This window comes from Carcharodon carcharias, chromosome 18 (genome assembly GCF_017639515.1).
Source record: "Carcharodon carcharias isolate sCarCar2 chromosome 18, sCarCar2.pri, whole genome shotgun sequence".
NCBI lineage: Eukaryota > Metazoa > Chordata > Chondrichthyes > Lamniformes > Lamnidae > Carcharodon > Carcharodon carcharias.
This window is the reverse complement of record NC_054484.1, coordinates 100,491,719-100,509,908: the sequence shown is the minus strand read 5'-3', so window position 1 is coordinate 100,509,908 and position 18,190 is coordinate 100,491,719. Positions and strand designations below refer to the sequence as shown.

The 18,190-nt window shown below is 45.7% G+C and overlaps 1 protein-coding gene across 6 annotated transcripts in view; it reads left to right on the top strand.

Moving 5' to 3' along the window:
• LOC121290325 (rho GTPase-activating protein 6-like) overlaps window positions 1-18,190 on the top strand; it is a 665,043-nt gene that overhangs the window by 601,042 nt on the left and 45,811 nt on the right. For all 6 annotated transcript variants that reach the window (XM_041210647.1, XM_041210646.1, XM_041210648.1 and 3 more), the window contains exons 7-9: window positions 2,709-2,859; window positions 12,775-12,923; window positions 16,914-17,093. In XM_041210647.1, the coding sequence (XP_041066581.1) occupies window positions 2,709-2,859; window positions 12,775-12,923; window positions 16,914-17,093 (480 nt within the window). The remainder of the gene's footprint in view (window positions 1-2,708; window positions 2,860-12,774; window positions 12,924-16,913; window positions 17,094-18,190) is intronic.

Genomic DNA, 18,190 nt, shown 5'->3' with positions numbered 1-18,190 from the left:
CATTGAACCATCTGATTCAGAGGTGTTTATGGTATCCCTGAGCCATGGATGATACCAATACTAGGCAGTGGATAGACTTATCTACTTGGGCATATTAAAGAGAAGTACATGAAGAAACTCAGGTTTGCTATTGATTGTTATTGAGGTGGAGCATCAAGACCTGAGAAGTGTCATCCATCCATGCTGAACCACGCCAGATATTACTATTGCACTCCTTTCTTGCACTACAGAAAACATTTTGAAATTAGGTATCTTCCATGTATTGTCCCAATAAGGTGGAAACCAATATTCACATCACTATATTTACGCCCACCAGTCACAGCTCCCACCTGCACCCTGTAATACTTACCTCCCCAACAGAGCAACCACTGCAGAAAGGAAGTTAGGTAAAAAGTTGGCCTGTTCTTGTAATAAACCTTCTAACTGGGACTGTTATTTTCTTTAGCAAATGTTTAGAATCACAAGATGACTACTTTTTTTGCTGCCGACTCCATGAAGCTGATGCCATACTGGCAATTTCCCACAAGGAATGCATATTAGAAAATAATGAGCATAATCCCTATAATTTTCTATTAATTAACTTTAATGGACAGAACATTATAGGGAACATGCCCACAATCTCTATGTGCACTTCTGGGAGCTAAGACTCCCGTTGTGAGACCAATATCAGAAAATTGCCTCTTGGATTTTTGACCACTGATGAATTGTTTTCTGTGCAATTGAGGAATGACAACGCAAGGTATAATAACAAGAAAACAATGCAATTTTCTCCATTCACTGCTTACAATCTCAAATTGAATATTGCACAACTTGAAGGAGACTTGCTTTTGTTGTGCCAATGTCCACACAGCACTTGCAATTACACTCCTGGGGCAGTATTTTAAGCTGGGTGGGCACACGTGTCGGAGCCACGCCTGCCATCAATTAAAAGACCACTTAAGGCCATTAAAAGGTAATTGATCCCGATTTTACATTGCCCATGTGATTTTGCGCTCATTGTACGGGTAGGCGGGTAGTCCACGTTTTGCAAAACCTCGTCCAAGGCTGGGATAAAAAGATCAGCAGCATTGCCATCGTGAGTAGTGAGGGGTTTAGGAGATTGCTGCTGGTTGCTTATTTGAACTTGACAGCTTCATCTCTGTTCTGAGCTTCAGTCTTAGCATTTCTAGGACTCATTGATGTCTCCAAGGCCCCTGGAGAACTTTGACCCCGTGGACCCTTCCAAGTATTAGACAGCCTTCTGTCTCTCTCGTAATGGGGATTGTGGTCTCTGCTGGAGGCACCTCCTCTGAGGCAGAAGAGAGGGACAGAAGGGAGAAGGGGCCAGGAGTCCTAATGCAGCTTCCAGGGGAGTGGTCTGTGGGAGGAGAGGTTCGGGCACAAGGACGAGCAGGAAGTCCAAGGCGTGAGGGGCTGTAGAAGACGCCACTGTCCTACTTCCAGTATTTACAGGCGGCGATGCAGCTACCTCAATGTGTCTGAGGTGCAATGTCGAAGGACGCTCCACCTCTCAAGGAAAACAGTAACCTCCATTTGTGAGGTGATTGGGCCTGAGCTCACTTCCAACTATGTGGGTGGACACCCAATGCCAATAGCCTGAAGGCCACAGTGACCCTCGGTTTCTATGCCACCAGCTCTTTCCAGGGATCAGTGGGGGATCTTTGTGGCATCTCCCAATCAGCTGTCCCATCCGGCACCCATCACCTCCACGAGAGCCATGAGGCGCTCAACTGAGAAATGGGGGGGGAGGGGTCGGTGAGTGCCCACCCGACCTGCCATCCAGCCTTATGTCCCCAGCCGCTGTTGAGGCCATTGTTCCAGTCTCCAGACCGCAGAAAAATTCTCCCCTGGCAGAACTTCAGGGAGCTGCCTCTGCCGATTTTTAAACTGCCCACCAGGTCACCATTGGGCCCGACTGGCCCTTGCCTCCAGCTGGCCTTCCTGACCATAGGGAAGACGCTTTTAACACAAGGCAGGCCTTAATTGGCCAGCCAGCGTGAAATCGCTGTCAAGGGCCCATCGTGGTCAGAGGCCTGTTTCCCGGCTGCTCCCAGGCCCACCGACCTCGCTCCCCGGCCAAGGAAAAAATTCAGGCCTAGAATATTTGGAGGTCTAACAAGGAAACCAGTTGCATCCTGTCCTCTTTTTTAAAAAAAAAAACTCCTCAAAACTTACCTCTTGGCCAAGCCCTTGGTCACTGTTTTGTTGTGTGGTTGGTGTCTAGATGGGTTTTTGGGGATTGTCTGTTCTCCCAACATGTGCTGCTCGAGTCTGTAGTTTCTTGAAACTATAACTCTGTATTTACAGCTAGTATTTACGCATTCGGATCACTACACAAGGTTGGAGCTTCTCCTCTTTTTAGCTCTCTGTTACTTCTCAGACATGTGATCTGACATCATTATTACATCAGCATCATGTATTCTTCTGATGTTAACCCTTTTATCGTACAATCACCTGTCCTAATGATTCCCTTTTTGGCTTGATGTCAATTTTTGTCTGTTTATGCTCTTGTGAAGTGCCTCATGACAGTCATTTTGCAGAAGGCGCTTTATTAATTTGAGTTGCTGAAAGGGTATTGCACCTGCTCTGTTATAGCGTATTGAGCCTTTTAAAACTGGGACAATGCTTACATTTGGCATTTTGTTTTCCAAATTCAGACTTTGCATTTGTCACCAAATTGATCTTGGTTGCTTTCCTTTGCCTTACAGTTACGAGAGGAATTTGATCGTGGTGCAGATGTTGTTCTTGATGAGGAGCACAGTGTACATGATGTCGGGGCCCTACTGAAGGAGTTTTTAAGGGATATACCAGACCCTCTGCTCACTAGAGAGCTCTACACTCCATTCATCAGTACACTTTGTAAGAGGATACTGTTATTCTGTATTTATGTTTACTTAACCTGTATGTCTTTATAACATGGTGTATTTTTATCTTTCTTCTGTTGTGGGCAGAATATTGCTATTACTATCACATCACCATGTACCTTTTGGCTTAATGGTGCCATTCCTCCCTCTGGGTCAGAGAGTGCAAGGTTCGAACTCCACTGCAGACATGTGAATATCAAAAATAGAAGGAGGAGTAGGGCATGTGGCCCCTTGAACCACCTCCACCATTCATTAAGATCATGAATGATCTTCTACATCAACTCCAATTTCCTATCCCCGTATCCTTTGATTCCCTTACTGCTCAATAAACTCTCAATCTCGTCACAGACATACCCATTGATTGAGTACCCCAGAATTCTGGGGTAAAGAATTCCAAAGTTTCAGAGCCCTTTGAATGAAATAATTTCTCCCATCTCAGGGAGGTAGGTCAGGTGTTTCTCACGTGTTGGTGCAGACTCGATGGGCCGAAGGGCCTCTTCTGCACTGTGATTCTGTGATTCAGACCTAAATGGCCAACTGTAGTTCTAGACTGTCCAACCAGGGGAACCAACCTGTCAGCATCTACCCTCTCAAACAGTATAAGAATTTTATATATAATAATTTTATATATAATACATTGAGATTACCTCTCATTCTTCAAAGCTCCAGGGAATGTAGGCCTAGTCTACTCAACGACTCCGATGTTGACAGGGAAGGATTGTGTAGGTAATGAGGGTTAGGCGGTATTTTGGACAGGAAACCTTTAGTTCCCCACTTGCCCCCGATATGATGGTTCCAATAAGTGGAGACCAAAACTCCTGCTTTGAATTGAGGCTTGATATCCAGTGGCGTACTCACGCCCACTGGGTGCGAGTGTCCCACACTCCACACTCCCCTCTTCCCTCATCATGTGGGTAGCGGGAGCACTTAAGACCTCATGCTATTACGGGACTAACCACCCTATCATTTGGTATAAAGGTGGTTATATGGCCATTGAAGGGGCATTTATATGTATGATTCAGGTGGCTTTCACAACTTAAGCCAGCTTCGTGCTCTTACTGATGCCACCTTTTTATTACCCGATTTTAATAAAACTGAATTTCAAATTTCAAACTATCTTGTGGGATTTGAGTTTATATTCTCTAGGTTATAATCTAATTGTGAATAATCCAGGCCTCTCAGTGCCTTGACAGTTTAATTGAAGTGAAATGGACTGGCAAATTTGCATTTCAAAATGTTGCAACTACATAAAATTTGCAAATTTGAGCAGGGTACATGCCCTTAACTGACATTTAACTGAGGCTGCCTGATGGGAACTGATCGGATGCCTGTTTTTTGAGTTCCATTCCAGTGTACAGTGAAACGGGAGCCCAACTAAACCCAGATGGGTTGGGATAAAATCATGGCTCATATGTTGTCTGATCTGTGACCGTGAGCAGCACTGGCTCTATTCGTTTAGCCTTGTGCTACAGACAGCCTCAATCAAATGATGGACTTATAGACTTATTTTCATGGATCTTATAATGTTGTTGGCCCTGTGAAGCTTGGGCCAGTTATACTAATGGTGGCCATAAGCTGCACTTGAAGTTTAAAAACATCTATTGGTAGAAGTATTATTCACAAAAGGGGAATATTTTTTGCCTATTCTTTTGAAGATGCTGGCCTTTTCCTCCCATTTCTGCTGTTGCTGCTGTAGTGATCTCCTGGTGGATCCTTCCTATTTTTTTAGATTGTTTTTTTTCCTTTCAATGTCCTTTTGAACTTCATATGCAGCCTTGTCATCCACTGTTCTGGCTATTATTTGGTCAGAACATGTCACCTTGCTAGCTGATCTCAGCAACCTGTTTTTTCTCCAGTTAGTCAGAGCTGAATAAGAGGGGTGGGAGTGGGACAGGAAAGAAAATAGATTTAGAAAGGCAAAGAGTGGGCAAGGAAAAAGCGTGCAGAAGAACCAGGAAAGAACCTGATTCAGGGAAAAAGAAAAGAAAAACAAAAGAGGAGAGCAGAAGACACAAGGGAAGGAGAGAAACAAACAGGAGGAGCAGGAAAAGAGTTGGATAGAAGGGAAGGAGGAAAAGTGATGAGGATGAAAGCAGGGAAAAGGAGGAACGGGGGAGAGAGAAACAGAAAGGAATGTAGAAGGGAAAGATAAATCAAGCGAAAGAGCAGAGATGGAGAAAAGTGAATTAGGAATGAGAGAATTTCTATTCCAGAATTAATGACCACAGAATTCGGCTCCATACTGCTTCGGGTGCTGTTTTGATACCAAAGTGGTGTCTGTGCCTCGTGCACATGCTTTGGTGAAGGTGATAGTGTGGGAGTTGAGAGCATGTGCTGGAAGTATGCAGAGTGGGCTGATTTTCACATCAGTCAGTGTGTAACATGGATTTGACATGAGTGCTGCCATTTTGGACCTCACTACTCCAGTTAACGCCCTCTCTTAAACATGCACAGCTGAGCATGTGTTCAATAGCAGCAATGATCTCTCTTTCCCCCACCTTTCTCCAATGCTATTTAAAGGGATCATCAACTACTCTCCAATTAGTTGCTGCTTAAATTCTTCTGGATCTGTTAAGTGTTTGGTAGTTTGCAGTTTCATATAAAACTGGAAAAGGCCTTAGATCTGACCTGAATGGTTCCAGTCAGACCAAATTTCGCCCCCAGTCATGGATGCTTTCATTATCATCCCTCTCTGGCTGCAGTATGATTAGCATCGGAGGAAACAAAAAAGAAGACAGTCTGTTTGCAGAAGACCGAGGAGGAAGGGGGAACAAGTCCTCAGTAGGTGGCCGTATCCACCTAGGCTCTTCACAAAGCATTTCTGTTTTGCCTCTGCCCAAGCCAAGAGGAGTGTGTTCATCATTTCTGCTTTATGAAAATTATGGCTCAGGGAGATCAGCTATCTCTTGCAACCAGACCAGGCAAGGATGATGCTGCTAGTGGCTGTGGAGGTGACCATGACATAAAAATTTGAGTCGAGATCTTTCCAGGCTGGAGCAGCTGACAACTGTAACATTTCTAAGTTCGCCATCCACTGCTCATAAGAGAGGTGACATACTATTTATGGCAGAAGATGAGAGTTCATTGTATTTTCTTTGACCAGAGAAAAATAAGAGGAGTATGCACGTGGCTTTGCCAGGATTTTTGGTGAAGGGTGCCACTGACTGTGGTTCAGGAGCATGAGGAACAGAGGAGACAATCAGCACGTCCCCGTTTTGGCCGGGCTGTCCGTGATGGCCTTTAGGTTCCACTGAACACAACCCCAAATGCCCATTCTATAACATCCCTCTGTTATGGACCATCATACCATCCTCTCTGCTGCACTGCTGAAAGAAAAGCCACCACAAAGCAACCATTCCATGCAAACTTTATCCAATAAACCATCCAAGATTCCACACAAAAGGCAACTAATCATGTTTTTGCGTTCCCCTAATGCCTGGTTTATAGGTGTCTTTGCCTGCCCTAGTGCTCCCATGCAGTGCTATCCCAGTGGCTGCAGCATGGCTGGTTGAATGCTGTTGACGTCCTTTGGGAGTTAACTGCAAATGAATTTGCAGGACGACCTCAAGCAGCTCTGAGCCAAGAAAGGCCTAGCTTTGGACATCCCCACCTCAGCAGGAACAGCAGAAGTCTGTGTTGGCTGATAGGAAACAGCAGGGACGATGGTAGAGTGGTAGTGGTGGGAGCATGAATGCTGTCATCCTGAATGAGGACAAAACAGGTTTGTGCTTGCCAGAGTCACTACTGCTCCCTCAGGACAGTGGCTGCACAATCATAGAAATCTGCTGGGCCACAGATTGCTGGACTGCTATGAGACGATGGAAGCTGCTTTGGGCATTTGTACCCACAGCCATGATGGCAGCAGTCTGAGCACCACTCTGTTGCTGAGTGGCTCCTGCTTGTGCTCCAATGAAAGCAGAGACATGGCCATCAGCCGCTGCAACGTGATCAGGTCCACAAAGCGTTCTCGTGGAGTTGGCCACTTCTTCCTCGCTGGAATGTATAGGCTTCAAGGTCTGTGCAAAATCCTGTGCCAATATGGAGCCAGATTCCTCCATCCCCCTTGACTGTGACATCAAGCCATTTAGCAGACCTCCCAATGCATCAAGCACTCCTGTGCATGCTCATCAGCCTTTTTCTGTAGACTGTCCCATGCAAAGTCCTCATCTGAGTCCTTTGCAGCAGAACTTGTGTGCAACCTTATCCAATGGGAAGTTGGCACCTGTGCTATCCTTTCTCTCTGCCCTGTCTGGTGGCTAATCATGCCCAGTGAACCCCACCCACACATGTGTAGTCTGCCTCGAAGCTTCCCTCTGAAATATTCACAGTTCTGGTAAGTGAACCTGGTGGCTGTAAGTACAGGATCGAGTGACAGTGTTTCTTCTTCAATGTCCTGCTCTTGCACTTGACACTCCCGCACCAGTGTTTGAGCAGGCTGCATTTCTTGGGTATCTGAAAGGATAGGTTAAGGACGGGCTAGAGAAGTCGGTAAAAAGGAGATGCACGGTTTCGCTATCTGTAGCTTGTAAATGAGAACAGATTGCATGGGAGGAGGGGCAGGTGAGACGGTGGATTAGTTAGGAGCATGCGGTTGTCCTTTATGGTTTTGGCCCAGTCACTAGAGGGTGAAGACGTGTAGTCTTGCCTGTCCTTTGCTAGGTAGGTGTTTCTGCGCCACCTTGTCTTGCCAGAGAGAGGTAGACGCATCAGTGAGTGTGGAGCAATTTATTTGGATGAAATACGCATCATGGTTGAAAAGTTTCAACTTTAGACTGGTTTCATGCCTACAAATTTTTTATAAAATTTGAAAATTAACCATTTACTGTGGTAAGTAATTAGCAAAAGCATCCAGGCTAATTTCTGCATCACATCTGTATTCTTTTGTTCTTGTGTACAAGCTGCGATGTGGGTGTGAGGCTTGCAGCAATTGCTAAATGTGCAAGGGCAAAGTGAGACTGTAAATGTGAGGCCTGAGTCATGCTTGATAGCAACCGTTGGTTGGTGAATGAATGAAGCTAGTGGTTCACTTGTAAGGGCAGTGTTTGCAGATGCATTCATTGACCATGACCACTTGTTGTGAGGTCAGAAGGCTTCTTCCTGCACTGTATCCAGTTTCTCAGAGCTGGACTGCTGGCAGTGACTGCAATGACTTAAAGCTCCCACCGCCTTCGTAATGTTTGGCTGGGGGGGCTTCCTAGCTCCCTTGAGGCAAGGGAACCTCTCTTCCTCTGCCAACGTCCTATTCCAAGGCCTTCAGTGCTGCTTTGGAGAACTTTGGGATGCACTTTCTGGCCATCCCCACTCTTTCTGCTAATAAACACTTCCTTAACCAGTTCCAGGGTCTGCTGCAGAGGTTCAGGCTGGCTTCAAGTGGGGTTCGTCTTGCAAAAACTTGGACCTCTTGCTGGGGCTTGCAGCTTAGCACTGGTTTGTGTGCTGCCAGCATTACTTTGCATGGGCACACGTAATTGTGCACCATGATTATGGTGCTCTTTTTCTGGCCTAATCCAATTTTATCCCCCCAACACCCTTAGTGGGTGAAAAGCAGCTGCTTTCTTTTAGTAGGTTTGACTAGCTGTTATAACAAAATGAAAAATTGTAGCTATTGAATTACAATCTTTTGAGTGTAAATGTTGCCAGGGCTGATGTGTCAGGTGAGTGCGTTTAAAAATATAAAAATGACTTTTTTCCAAGAGCTTTAAGATTTTTTTCCTATGTTGCAACAGGCCTGAGAACATGTCACATTCTCCTAAAGCAAAACAAAGTATAAATGGCTTAAGTAAATACTGTAATTTTGGGTGTAATTGTCCCAGAAATGGGCAAATTCCAATCTCGGACGGGGAAACCGGTGTGTGACCGGCCGATGGCAATGGCAGCTTTTTCCAAAGTATCGTGCGCCACTTGGTCTAAAACATTGAGAGACCCGGGTTTTACATCGGATTGCCGGTAGGGCGGCCTCTGACTTCCCCTGCCCTGCCATCACCACAGGCCTTCAGTAAACAAGGTGCCGTATTTAAAGGCCACCCCTTCACAGCTAGCGCTCTTCAAGGGATAGGAAGCTGCTGGGAACTGGTGGCTGCCAAAGGGAGAAAACATGCTGCCCTCAGATTTATTGGTGCCTCCCTGGAGCTACCGCTGTGATGTCTTGTACTGCTGCTCTGGGCGAAGAACCTCATTCCAGGTGACGAATCCATCACGGGAGGCAGTGGGCAGTGGTGGTCAATGCCAAAACCCTCCAAAAGAAGACGGCTGCCCAGCATCGAAAGAGGATGAATTGATTCCTCCGTTCCACCAGGGTAAGGCACTCTTCTCATCACTTTCAATTCATGCATTCACAAACCCGTCACACATCCACAGGGACCTCACTCCCTGCCAGCTCAAGAGACATCACCATTCACTCTCTTTCACACACCTTCATCTGATCTGTGGATCGTGTCCTCATCCTGTCCATGGCACCACTCCGCACCTACACATGCCAGGCTTACTTCTCATCTGGCCTGGCTGGTGTCCTGCTTACACACACTCCACCTGTATTCATGCAGGACAAGCTGGCACACAACAAAAGGGAGAGGCTGCAGACTGGTGGAGGAATGCCCGACATCAAGGCCCTCACTGACTTTAGAAATAGAGTCACCCAGCTGGCCGACAATGATCTGGACCATTCCTGTGCTAATGGTGAGGTTAGCAGCACTAAACCAAGTGAGGATCCAGCAGTGCAACATCCTCCATTAGACAGCCATGCTGTGAGTGAGTTCCCCTGTTCTGCAGTCCCTTGCCATGCACTAATTGTGTCTCTTTGTTTTCGCAGGCACAGGGAAGCAGCCAAGGAGGTCCCCAAGCCAGTTCCTCGACTCTGGTCCTGACAACATCATGGATGAGGAATCCACAGGCATCGAAACTGAAGACACATCACAGCGCTCACCCACCCACATCCTCCACGAGAGCAGAGACGCACACCTCGGTGGGATCTAGTTCTAGAATAGCCTCGGGGTCACAATCTGAGCACATCGCACTGTTTGATCCACAGCAAGGACTTTCCAGGTTGCCGACACTTGGAGAACTGCTGGAGGTCAGAAATCTGCTGAGTCCGAGTCAGATGACAAGCCTCTGGACTCAGTCATATCTCAGTTGCTGGAGCTGCAAAGTCAAGTTTGGGAACATCAGGAAGGGATGTCCGCTGCCCTCCTCAGATTGCAAGGAACGATGGAGGAGCCTGTCTGTCTTCATTATGAGGTGATAGCACCGGAATAGCAACACACCAAGGTCAACATTCCGCCATGGAGACCTTGATCCAGGACCTTGGTCCTGCACTGCTGCAGGAGCTGTACTCCATCACTGAGGCACTTGCAAGCATCCATCAGTGTCAACGCAAGAGGGGATGGGGCATCTTGAGCTCACTCCAGCTGCCTCTACCCCTCAAGGAGTCAGCCAGGCAACCTCGGACACCCATAGGGAGGAGGATCAGCAGGTGCACACCCGGGCCATCCACCCAGGTGACTCTGAGAGTGTCCGGCCCATCCAAATCCCATCTTCCTGTGACTCCAGAAGCTCCAGCTCCACAGGCTGAGGAGGGTGCCACTGCCACACACAGGACCCTGAAAGCAGGCCGGGACCCTCCAGGTCTTGGCCCTCCAGAGGATGCCCACCAAGGTCATCATAGACAGGGTGTAGCAGTCAGCAGGCTGCCTCCACTTCCGCTGTGGATGTCTGTGGAGCACCAAGACTTGGTGGCAGGGTTAGGAAGGTTAAGAAGATGTAGTTGCATAACATGGGCATCACCCTCATCCCCTTCGACTTCCTCCTCATTGGAGGAGATGTGAAGCTCTTGCATCTTCTCGTCATCCAGGTCCTCCCCACTTTGTATTGTCAGGTTGTGTAGTGCGCAGCAAGCCACTATGATGCATGACACCCTCTGGGGAGTATACTGGAGTGCTCTGCCAGACCTGTCCAGGAACCGGAACTTCATTTCCAGGATGCCATTGGTGCTCTGAAGCTGTGAAGAAGATTCATATGGACTTGAACCGTTAATTCTGTTTCTCTCTGCGCAGATGCTGCCAGATCTGCTGAGTTTTCCAGCATTTTCTGTTTTATCGCCTCACTGCAGTATCAAAGAGAGAGACGCAAGGGTCGGCAGTTGTCTCCTAAAGATCACTCTTAGTCAAATCATTGCCTGTGGTTGCCTCTCAAGGCCCCTTTAGCACAAGCTGGGGATTCCAGGCCACCACATGGATACCCAGTGTTTAGTATGTATGATGGCTCACTATAACCTCACCCACCACTGCCCCGCACCACATGAGTGACGACAGTTTTGACCACTTGACTGCATCCTGAACTCTCATCTCAGGCACAGACATTGTCCTAACCTGCACTTCTAGGCTTTGTGGTTTGCTTGGACCATGAGGGTGACTCTTCAATGTCAACTTAAACATAATGCAAGGGACTTGGAGTGCACCCCTGTCAGTGTTCAATGGCCACCTTTCCTAAGAGGACCCTCAAGCCTGCCTAGTCACCCAATGGTCCTGCAGCACCATAGCACTCATTTGAGTTTGAAGTATGCGCGTGAGGGGTTAACAGTAGAAGAGCAATCATTGGTACTGTCAGGAATTAGTGTTGCTTGAGTGGGCACAGTTGCTTGGCTAGTCTGACTCCAAGCGTGTAAACCGAGCTCAAGCTAAACACTCTCAGCTGCAGAAGAGTGCTCATCTTTGACATGTTTTGGCATCTATCCCACCTCCCCTCCCTTTGGTGTTTGTGTTCAAACTTCAGCCTGTGCTGCCATGACAACACCCCCTACCACCACCCCTTGCACTGTAGTCCTCACTCCAAGGCTCCCTTCTCCCTGGCCCCCTGCGCCCCCCCCCCCCCACCCCCGCACCCTTGCACTGTCGCCCTTACCCCAGTACCGCAAGCCAGCCAGGAAGAAGCCGCTGTGGAGACTTGCCTGTGGCACCCCCCCCCCCCCCCCGTCTGAACCCGTGGAGCTGCTTCCTTCCATTGGGATCATCGCAAGCGCTGAGCAAAATTGTGTGCACTCGCCTCTGAATTCCCCTCAAAGCTCAGGTTGCCAGGTCCTTGCCTTTTAAAGTCAGTTGTAAATCACACTTGTCATAAAATCACACGGACGTGGGCTTTAAATTTGACGTGGTGTGGGGTGCAATTCTGGTGTGTGACCACCAGGTTGAGCTTCAAATGCATTTAAATTAATTTCCTGACATTTGACAGCAGGAAATGTGGCCTGCCATTGGGGGGGGGGGGGGGGGGGGAGGGGGGGGAAGGGGAGAGGAGGAGGAGGAGGAGGTTGGGGGGCGGGGGGTGTGGTGAGAGCAATTGCTTCCTGGATTCACGTTGCCGGGAAATGCACCTAGGGCCTCCTCACGAGATTCTTCAATCTTGCCACCAAACATGCCCGTCACAATTGGACACGGAAAATCCCGACCTTTGACTCTTTGACTTTCAGTCCCACCAGCCTAGTTCTCTACCCTCATGCTACCACAGCGGGCCACTAACATTTATCTGCAAAAATACTTTCTAAGCAATGCGGTTCTGGACCCCTTTACTATTTCTTTTAATAACTACCCAACTCTTAGAGAAGCCACAAATTACCAAGACCACTTGCAAGAAGTCTGGGACGTGGTCTGTGTGGGATTACTGTTCCAAGCCAAATAGAGCCCCCCCCCCCCCCCCCCGCCATCAAACCTTTAAAGAGAGTCCAAAATGTGCAGCTTACTTCAAACAATTTGCAATAAGAAAACCAGTGTTGGTGCGTAGTGAATGTTGCACACAATTTCCATTTTATTTGTGATTGAGTTATAGCATAGTAATATCAGGATTACTGTCCTTTCATCGCTCATTTCATACTATGCCTCGGTGAGATTGACTTTAACTTTGGAACTGTCTTTCTTCATCTTAGTGCTAGAGCAGGATGAACAGCTCAGTGCCTTGCAACTTCTCATTTATCTCCTGCCTCCGTGTAATTGTGACACGCTCCACAGACTTATGGAGTTCCTTGCCATGGTAACAAATCATGCTGAAGACACCCTGGATAAAGATGGACAGGAGGTAGGGGACCATTGAATTTTAGAGGTTCCAGAATCCCATTGAGTGCATTGATTTGTTTTCATGGTACCTGTGTTGCCAACAGTTAACTGACCCTGTAAATATATACTGAAAGCACTCCCTCAGCTTTCCCTCCTGTTGTCTTCCTCTTTCTGCCTCCTCCCCCTCTCTTCCCTCCTCATCTCAATAGTAATGCCTGGAACTGAGCTTTGTATATATTTCTCCTGGCTTCAAGCATTTAGTTGAATTGATGGATGAGATTTAGAAAAAATTAACCTTAATTTCATCCAAATTTCTGGAAATGTCAAAGTAAAACTTATAAATGTTTAATTTATTTCATAGTTAACAATGCAATTGTTGTAGTTAACAGTGACAGTAGACTCTTTAATTCCATTAGGTTGGCAGCAAGGAATGGTTCAAATTTATTGCCATTATTATCCTAGTAACATGCCTTACCGGAGTTTGGCAGCTGCCCCAACTTGCTTTAAAATTATTGGAAGTTTAAACTCGCTAACCCTGGAGATGTACACAATATTACATAGAACCATATATATAAATATGTATATATTTAAAGTTTTCTTTCAAGTGAAAAAGAAAATGTTTTTGTGATTGAGCACAACTTGACTGATTTGGCAGTGGGTAGCACTGTCTTCTAAATCAGAAGGTCAGTGGATCAAATCCAGAGACTTGAGCACAAAATCTGACAATTCAGTGTATTATGGAGGGAATGTTGCACTGTTGAAGGTACATCTATTGAATGAGATGTTAAACTGAAGCCCCTTTTGCTCCCTTCAGGCGGCATTAAAGACCCCATTGGCTCTGTTTCAAAGAGGAACAGTGGAGACCTCCCTGGCGCATTGACCAATAGTTATCCCTCAACCAATATCACAAAAACAGATGATCTGGTTATTATCACATTGCTATTTGTGTGATGTGCAAATTAGCTGCCACTTTTTCCCTGCATTACCATGGTGACCCTGCTTTGTAGGCTGTAAAAGCATTTTGGGACAGCATGAGATTGTGAGAGCTGCTGTATAAATGCACTTTAATTTGTTTGTCCTTTGACTGTAATTCGTACTATGATAACTGATATGGGCCTCTCTGCCATTTCGCAGCTAGGCCTCTAGAAGGAATATTACATAACTACACACCTAAACAGAAATTGGGTGACTGCAATACCAAGCTGAGAGAAGAGCAGAAAATATTTTCCTTAAGAAATAAACTTTTATATTTGAAATAAAAATCAGTAACGTGGTACCACAAGTTCACGACAAGTGAAGTAATTAGTTGATACTCAACTTTTTATAATTCTTAGAATTATAAATATTTCTTTTCTTTTATGTCCCCAAATTGAGGGTAAATTTTGACTTTGTGGGATAATGTAAATGGGTGATGGGGAATCAGCAGCCTGTTTTACATCTGTCCCAAGTTTTATTTCTATTGATGTCAGTTGGAGTTAAAGAAATTTTCCTCTAGCTAGGAAGAGCGAGTCTGCCGCCTACATTCCTGATATCTGGTATCTTGGCTCAGGAAGAGTCTCTAAGAGTTTGCTGAACTTTGTACTTTGCATGCAGTGGCTGAGGGGATGAGTGGTATCCTTGGAGTAGCATCCAGGAATGCAGAGAATGCTAATCAGTGCAACCTGGCACAGATTATACCCTGCTACATGTTAGCTGACCATCTGAGGTCTTGGCCCAATCTAAAATGTCAGTGGCATAGTGCAGTAATCTACGGTGCAGTAATCTACGGTGCAGTAATCTATGCGAGAACTTATTTTACCTGGAAAAATATGTATTTCTAAAAAGAAAGGAAGGATATGCTTTTCTAACCACTGGACTTGCCAAAGTGCTTTACAGTCAATGACATTGTTTTTGAAGTTTAGTTACTGTTGTAATGGTGGAAACAAACAGACGTCAGAGACGTAGAAGAGCAACTGTACTAAAAATTTCCCCAATTATATACCCTTTCCCATTAAATCCTCAGAGCAATCAATGCCACAGATTAAACTTCTTTTGAAACTTGAAACTGATATATAAATTATTAGGCATATTTCTCGATTCCAATCTCTCCATTTCTCTTTCCCCTCTCTCAGTAAAATCAAAGATACATTTAGGAACAGCAATAGAGATGAGAAAGCTCAACCCTCCTGGATTGGGCTTCATATAGCTGTTCACTATGTAACCTCCAGAAGGCACGTATTAGCAAAGATGTGTTTCCACACTTTGGTGGAGGGGAGTGCGGGGTGAGTTTTAATCCAGCTCAACTGGAGAATAAAATCGAGATGAAAGCATGTGTCTGATCCCAATCAGCCCTATTCCCACTAGGTAGGTTTGGTTAAAATTACCTCCTAAGTATAAATTGACTCGGGGTTATGAGTGTTCACTTGACTTCAGCGTGATACATGCTCAAGTTTTGAATTTTATGCTGCACTGTTAGCAACTGATCACTATATTCACCCTCATTTAGGCTACAAATAATATTACAGCAGGATCTACGGATCCCTCTGGAATTCATGCTACCTTTTGCTTCTCATGTGCCTTCTAGAAAGGAAAACCTGAATGCATCAGTTCAGTTTAATACTGTAGTGTAATACCGTTTAGTCCTGATTTATCTCCAACCCTAATCAGTATATCACAGTATCTTTAGAGTGCAGAAGGAGGCCATTCAGCCCATCGAGTCTGCACTGGCTCTCTGAAAGAGCATTCCACCTAGTCCCACTCCCCTGCCTTATCCCTGTAACCTTGCATGTTCTCTCTTTTCAGGTAGCAATCTACTCCTTTTTGAATACCTCAATCGAACCTGCTTCCACCACCCTTTCAGGAAGTTTGTTCCAGACTCCAACCACCCTGTGGGTGAAAAAAATTTTTCCTCAATTCACATTTACTCCTTTTGCCAATTATTTTGAATCTGTGCGCTCTAGTTCTTGATGTTCTCTAGAGTGGGAACAGTTTCTCACTATTTACTCCATACCCCTCAGTATCTTGAATACCTCTATCAAGCCTCCTCTTAGACCTTTTTTCTCCAAGGAAATCAGTCCCAACCTCTTCAATCTATCCTCGTAGCTACAGTTCTTCATTCCGGGAATCATTCTTGTGAATCTCCTCTGTACTCTCTCCAATGACTTCAGATCCTTCCTCGGGTATGGCACCCAGGACTGGATGCAGTACTCCAGATGAGTCCGAACTAGTGTCTTATATAAGTTCAACATGGCCTTCTTACTCTTGTACTCGGTTCCAAACTCCACAATTTGCATTTCAAACCCAATTGACTTGCAAACAATTAGGATGTCCATTGTTTGCAGATTTTGCAATTTGTTTGGGGTGGAGATGGTGGGAGCACAGCAGGTGGGGGCGGAGGTCGATGGGATGCCACACCACCCCCCCCCCCCCGCCCCATTCCTGAAGTGGGCGGCAGGAGGCCGAGATAATCTTAGCCCTTGAGTCTTATTATCATCCTGCAGGATGGACTCCTGCCTGAACCTGTAGGGAAAGCCCAGCAGAATTTTGCCAGAAAGAAGCAGGTAATTTTGGTTGGAGGGGAGGGATGCTAGGGTCAGGGGAGGCCCAAGGATTTCTTGTGGGATGTGTAGGAGCACTCTTGGCCCACAAGCAAACCTTAAAAACAAACCTAAAATGTTCATTTACCTCGGCCTTTTCTGGCCATGATCCTGCCTCCTCTCCATTCTCACTGGTACATCTGGGCTTGGGGCGACTGGAGCAATCATCAGCTGAAATCATATTGGGGTCCAAATGTAGTAACCGGACCCTGACGTTTAAATATTGATGAGTTCCCCATAACTGAGTTTAGAGGGGTTAATATGGCAGTGGATGGGAATACTAAGGGGGCAGGTGCAAAGTCACCAATTTAGCTGACAGTGTTGTTCTTGCCAGGCAGGCAGGGTTGAAATCGAGGTGGCCAGATTTTTGTGTTAAGCAATTAGCTGCACGAGTTAAATGGCATTTCCAACTTCAGTCCTGCTTTGTTACTTTTTAGGTGACTGGGAACAAAATGACTTCACTTAACCTTGCCACAATCTTTGGTCCCAACCTCCTCCATAAACAGAAGAGCTCAGACAAGGAATTCAGTGTCCAAAGTTCAGCTCGGGCCGAGGAGAGTGCTGCTATCATCAATGTTGTTCAGAAGGTTATTGAAAACTATGAGACACTATTCATGGTGAGTGGATATCTCTGTTTATCGAACGTTAGTGCTGCCCTGAATTTGACATGTGTGGCGATCGCTCAGTTCCAAACTGCCACAATTTGCATTTCAAATCCAGTTGACTTGCCAACGATTAGGATTTCCATGGTTTGTAAATTTTGCAATTTGCCCTGACGCTGAGCACCATTGTTACTACTTCAATAAAAGTATGGCAGCGAAAATTAAAGTGTAACATTTTACGCCATGGTCACTGTCAATGCTTCAGTTGCTTGTCATTCAAATTGTTGGCATTCAATAACAGACAATGCTGGAAATACTCAGCAGGTCAGGCAGCATCTGTGAAGAGAGGAAAGTAGGGTTACTGTTTAAGATTGATGATGATCAAAACTCATTCTGCAAAGGGTTATGGTCTAAGCATTTACCTCTCCACAGAGAGCTTTGGATCTGAAACATTAACTCTCTGTGAAGAGAGGAAGATGGGATTATAGACATGAAAAGTTAAACTTACCCCCTCTCTCCACTGCTCTGCTGAATATTTCCATCATTTTCTGTTTTTATTTCAGATTTCCAGCATCTGCTATATTTTGCACTTTGAAGTATTTTAGTGATTTATTTCATCTTTTCATTGGTGATGAGCAAAATAAATAGCTGGCTTTAATCATGTTATCACCAAGAACCCCCCCTCAGTTGGAAAAACAGGCAGAACCATATTTCAAATGTAAATGGGATTTCTGTTCTGCAACATTGGACAGTGCCTCCTTAGACCTGTCTTTGTATTTTTATGGTGGTAAAGATGCAACAAGTGAGTTGGTAGCACGTTTACTTTATTGTCATTTATTCATTAAACTAAAGGCAATGCTGCTTACATACGTTTCTCAACATCATTGTCAATGTGTGCGTATTGCAGTGCTTTTCACACGTACATAATTTGTGTATTAGGTGCGGTGCCAGTTGTAACCAGAATGTAAGTGGTACGGACCCATATTCTTGGATTGTAGGCCAGGACCAGTCAGACAGAAGAATCAGAGGGGAAAAGCAAGGGTAGAAGTTACTGATGGGGAGAGCCATATGGCACATGGGAAACTGAAGTTCTTAAATTCCTGACACTACCA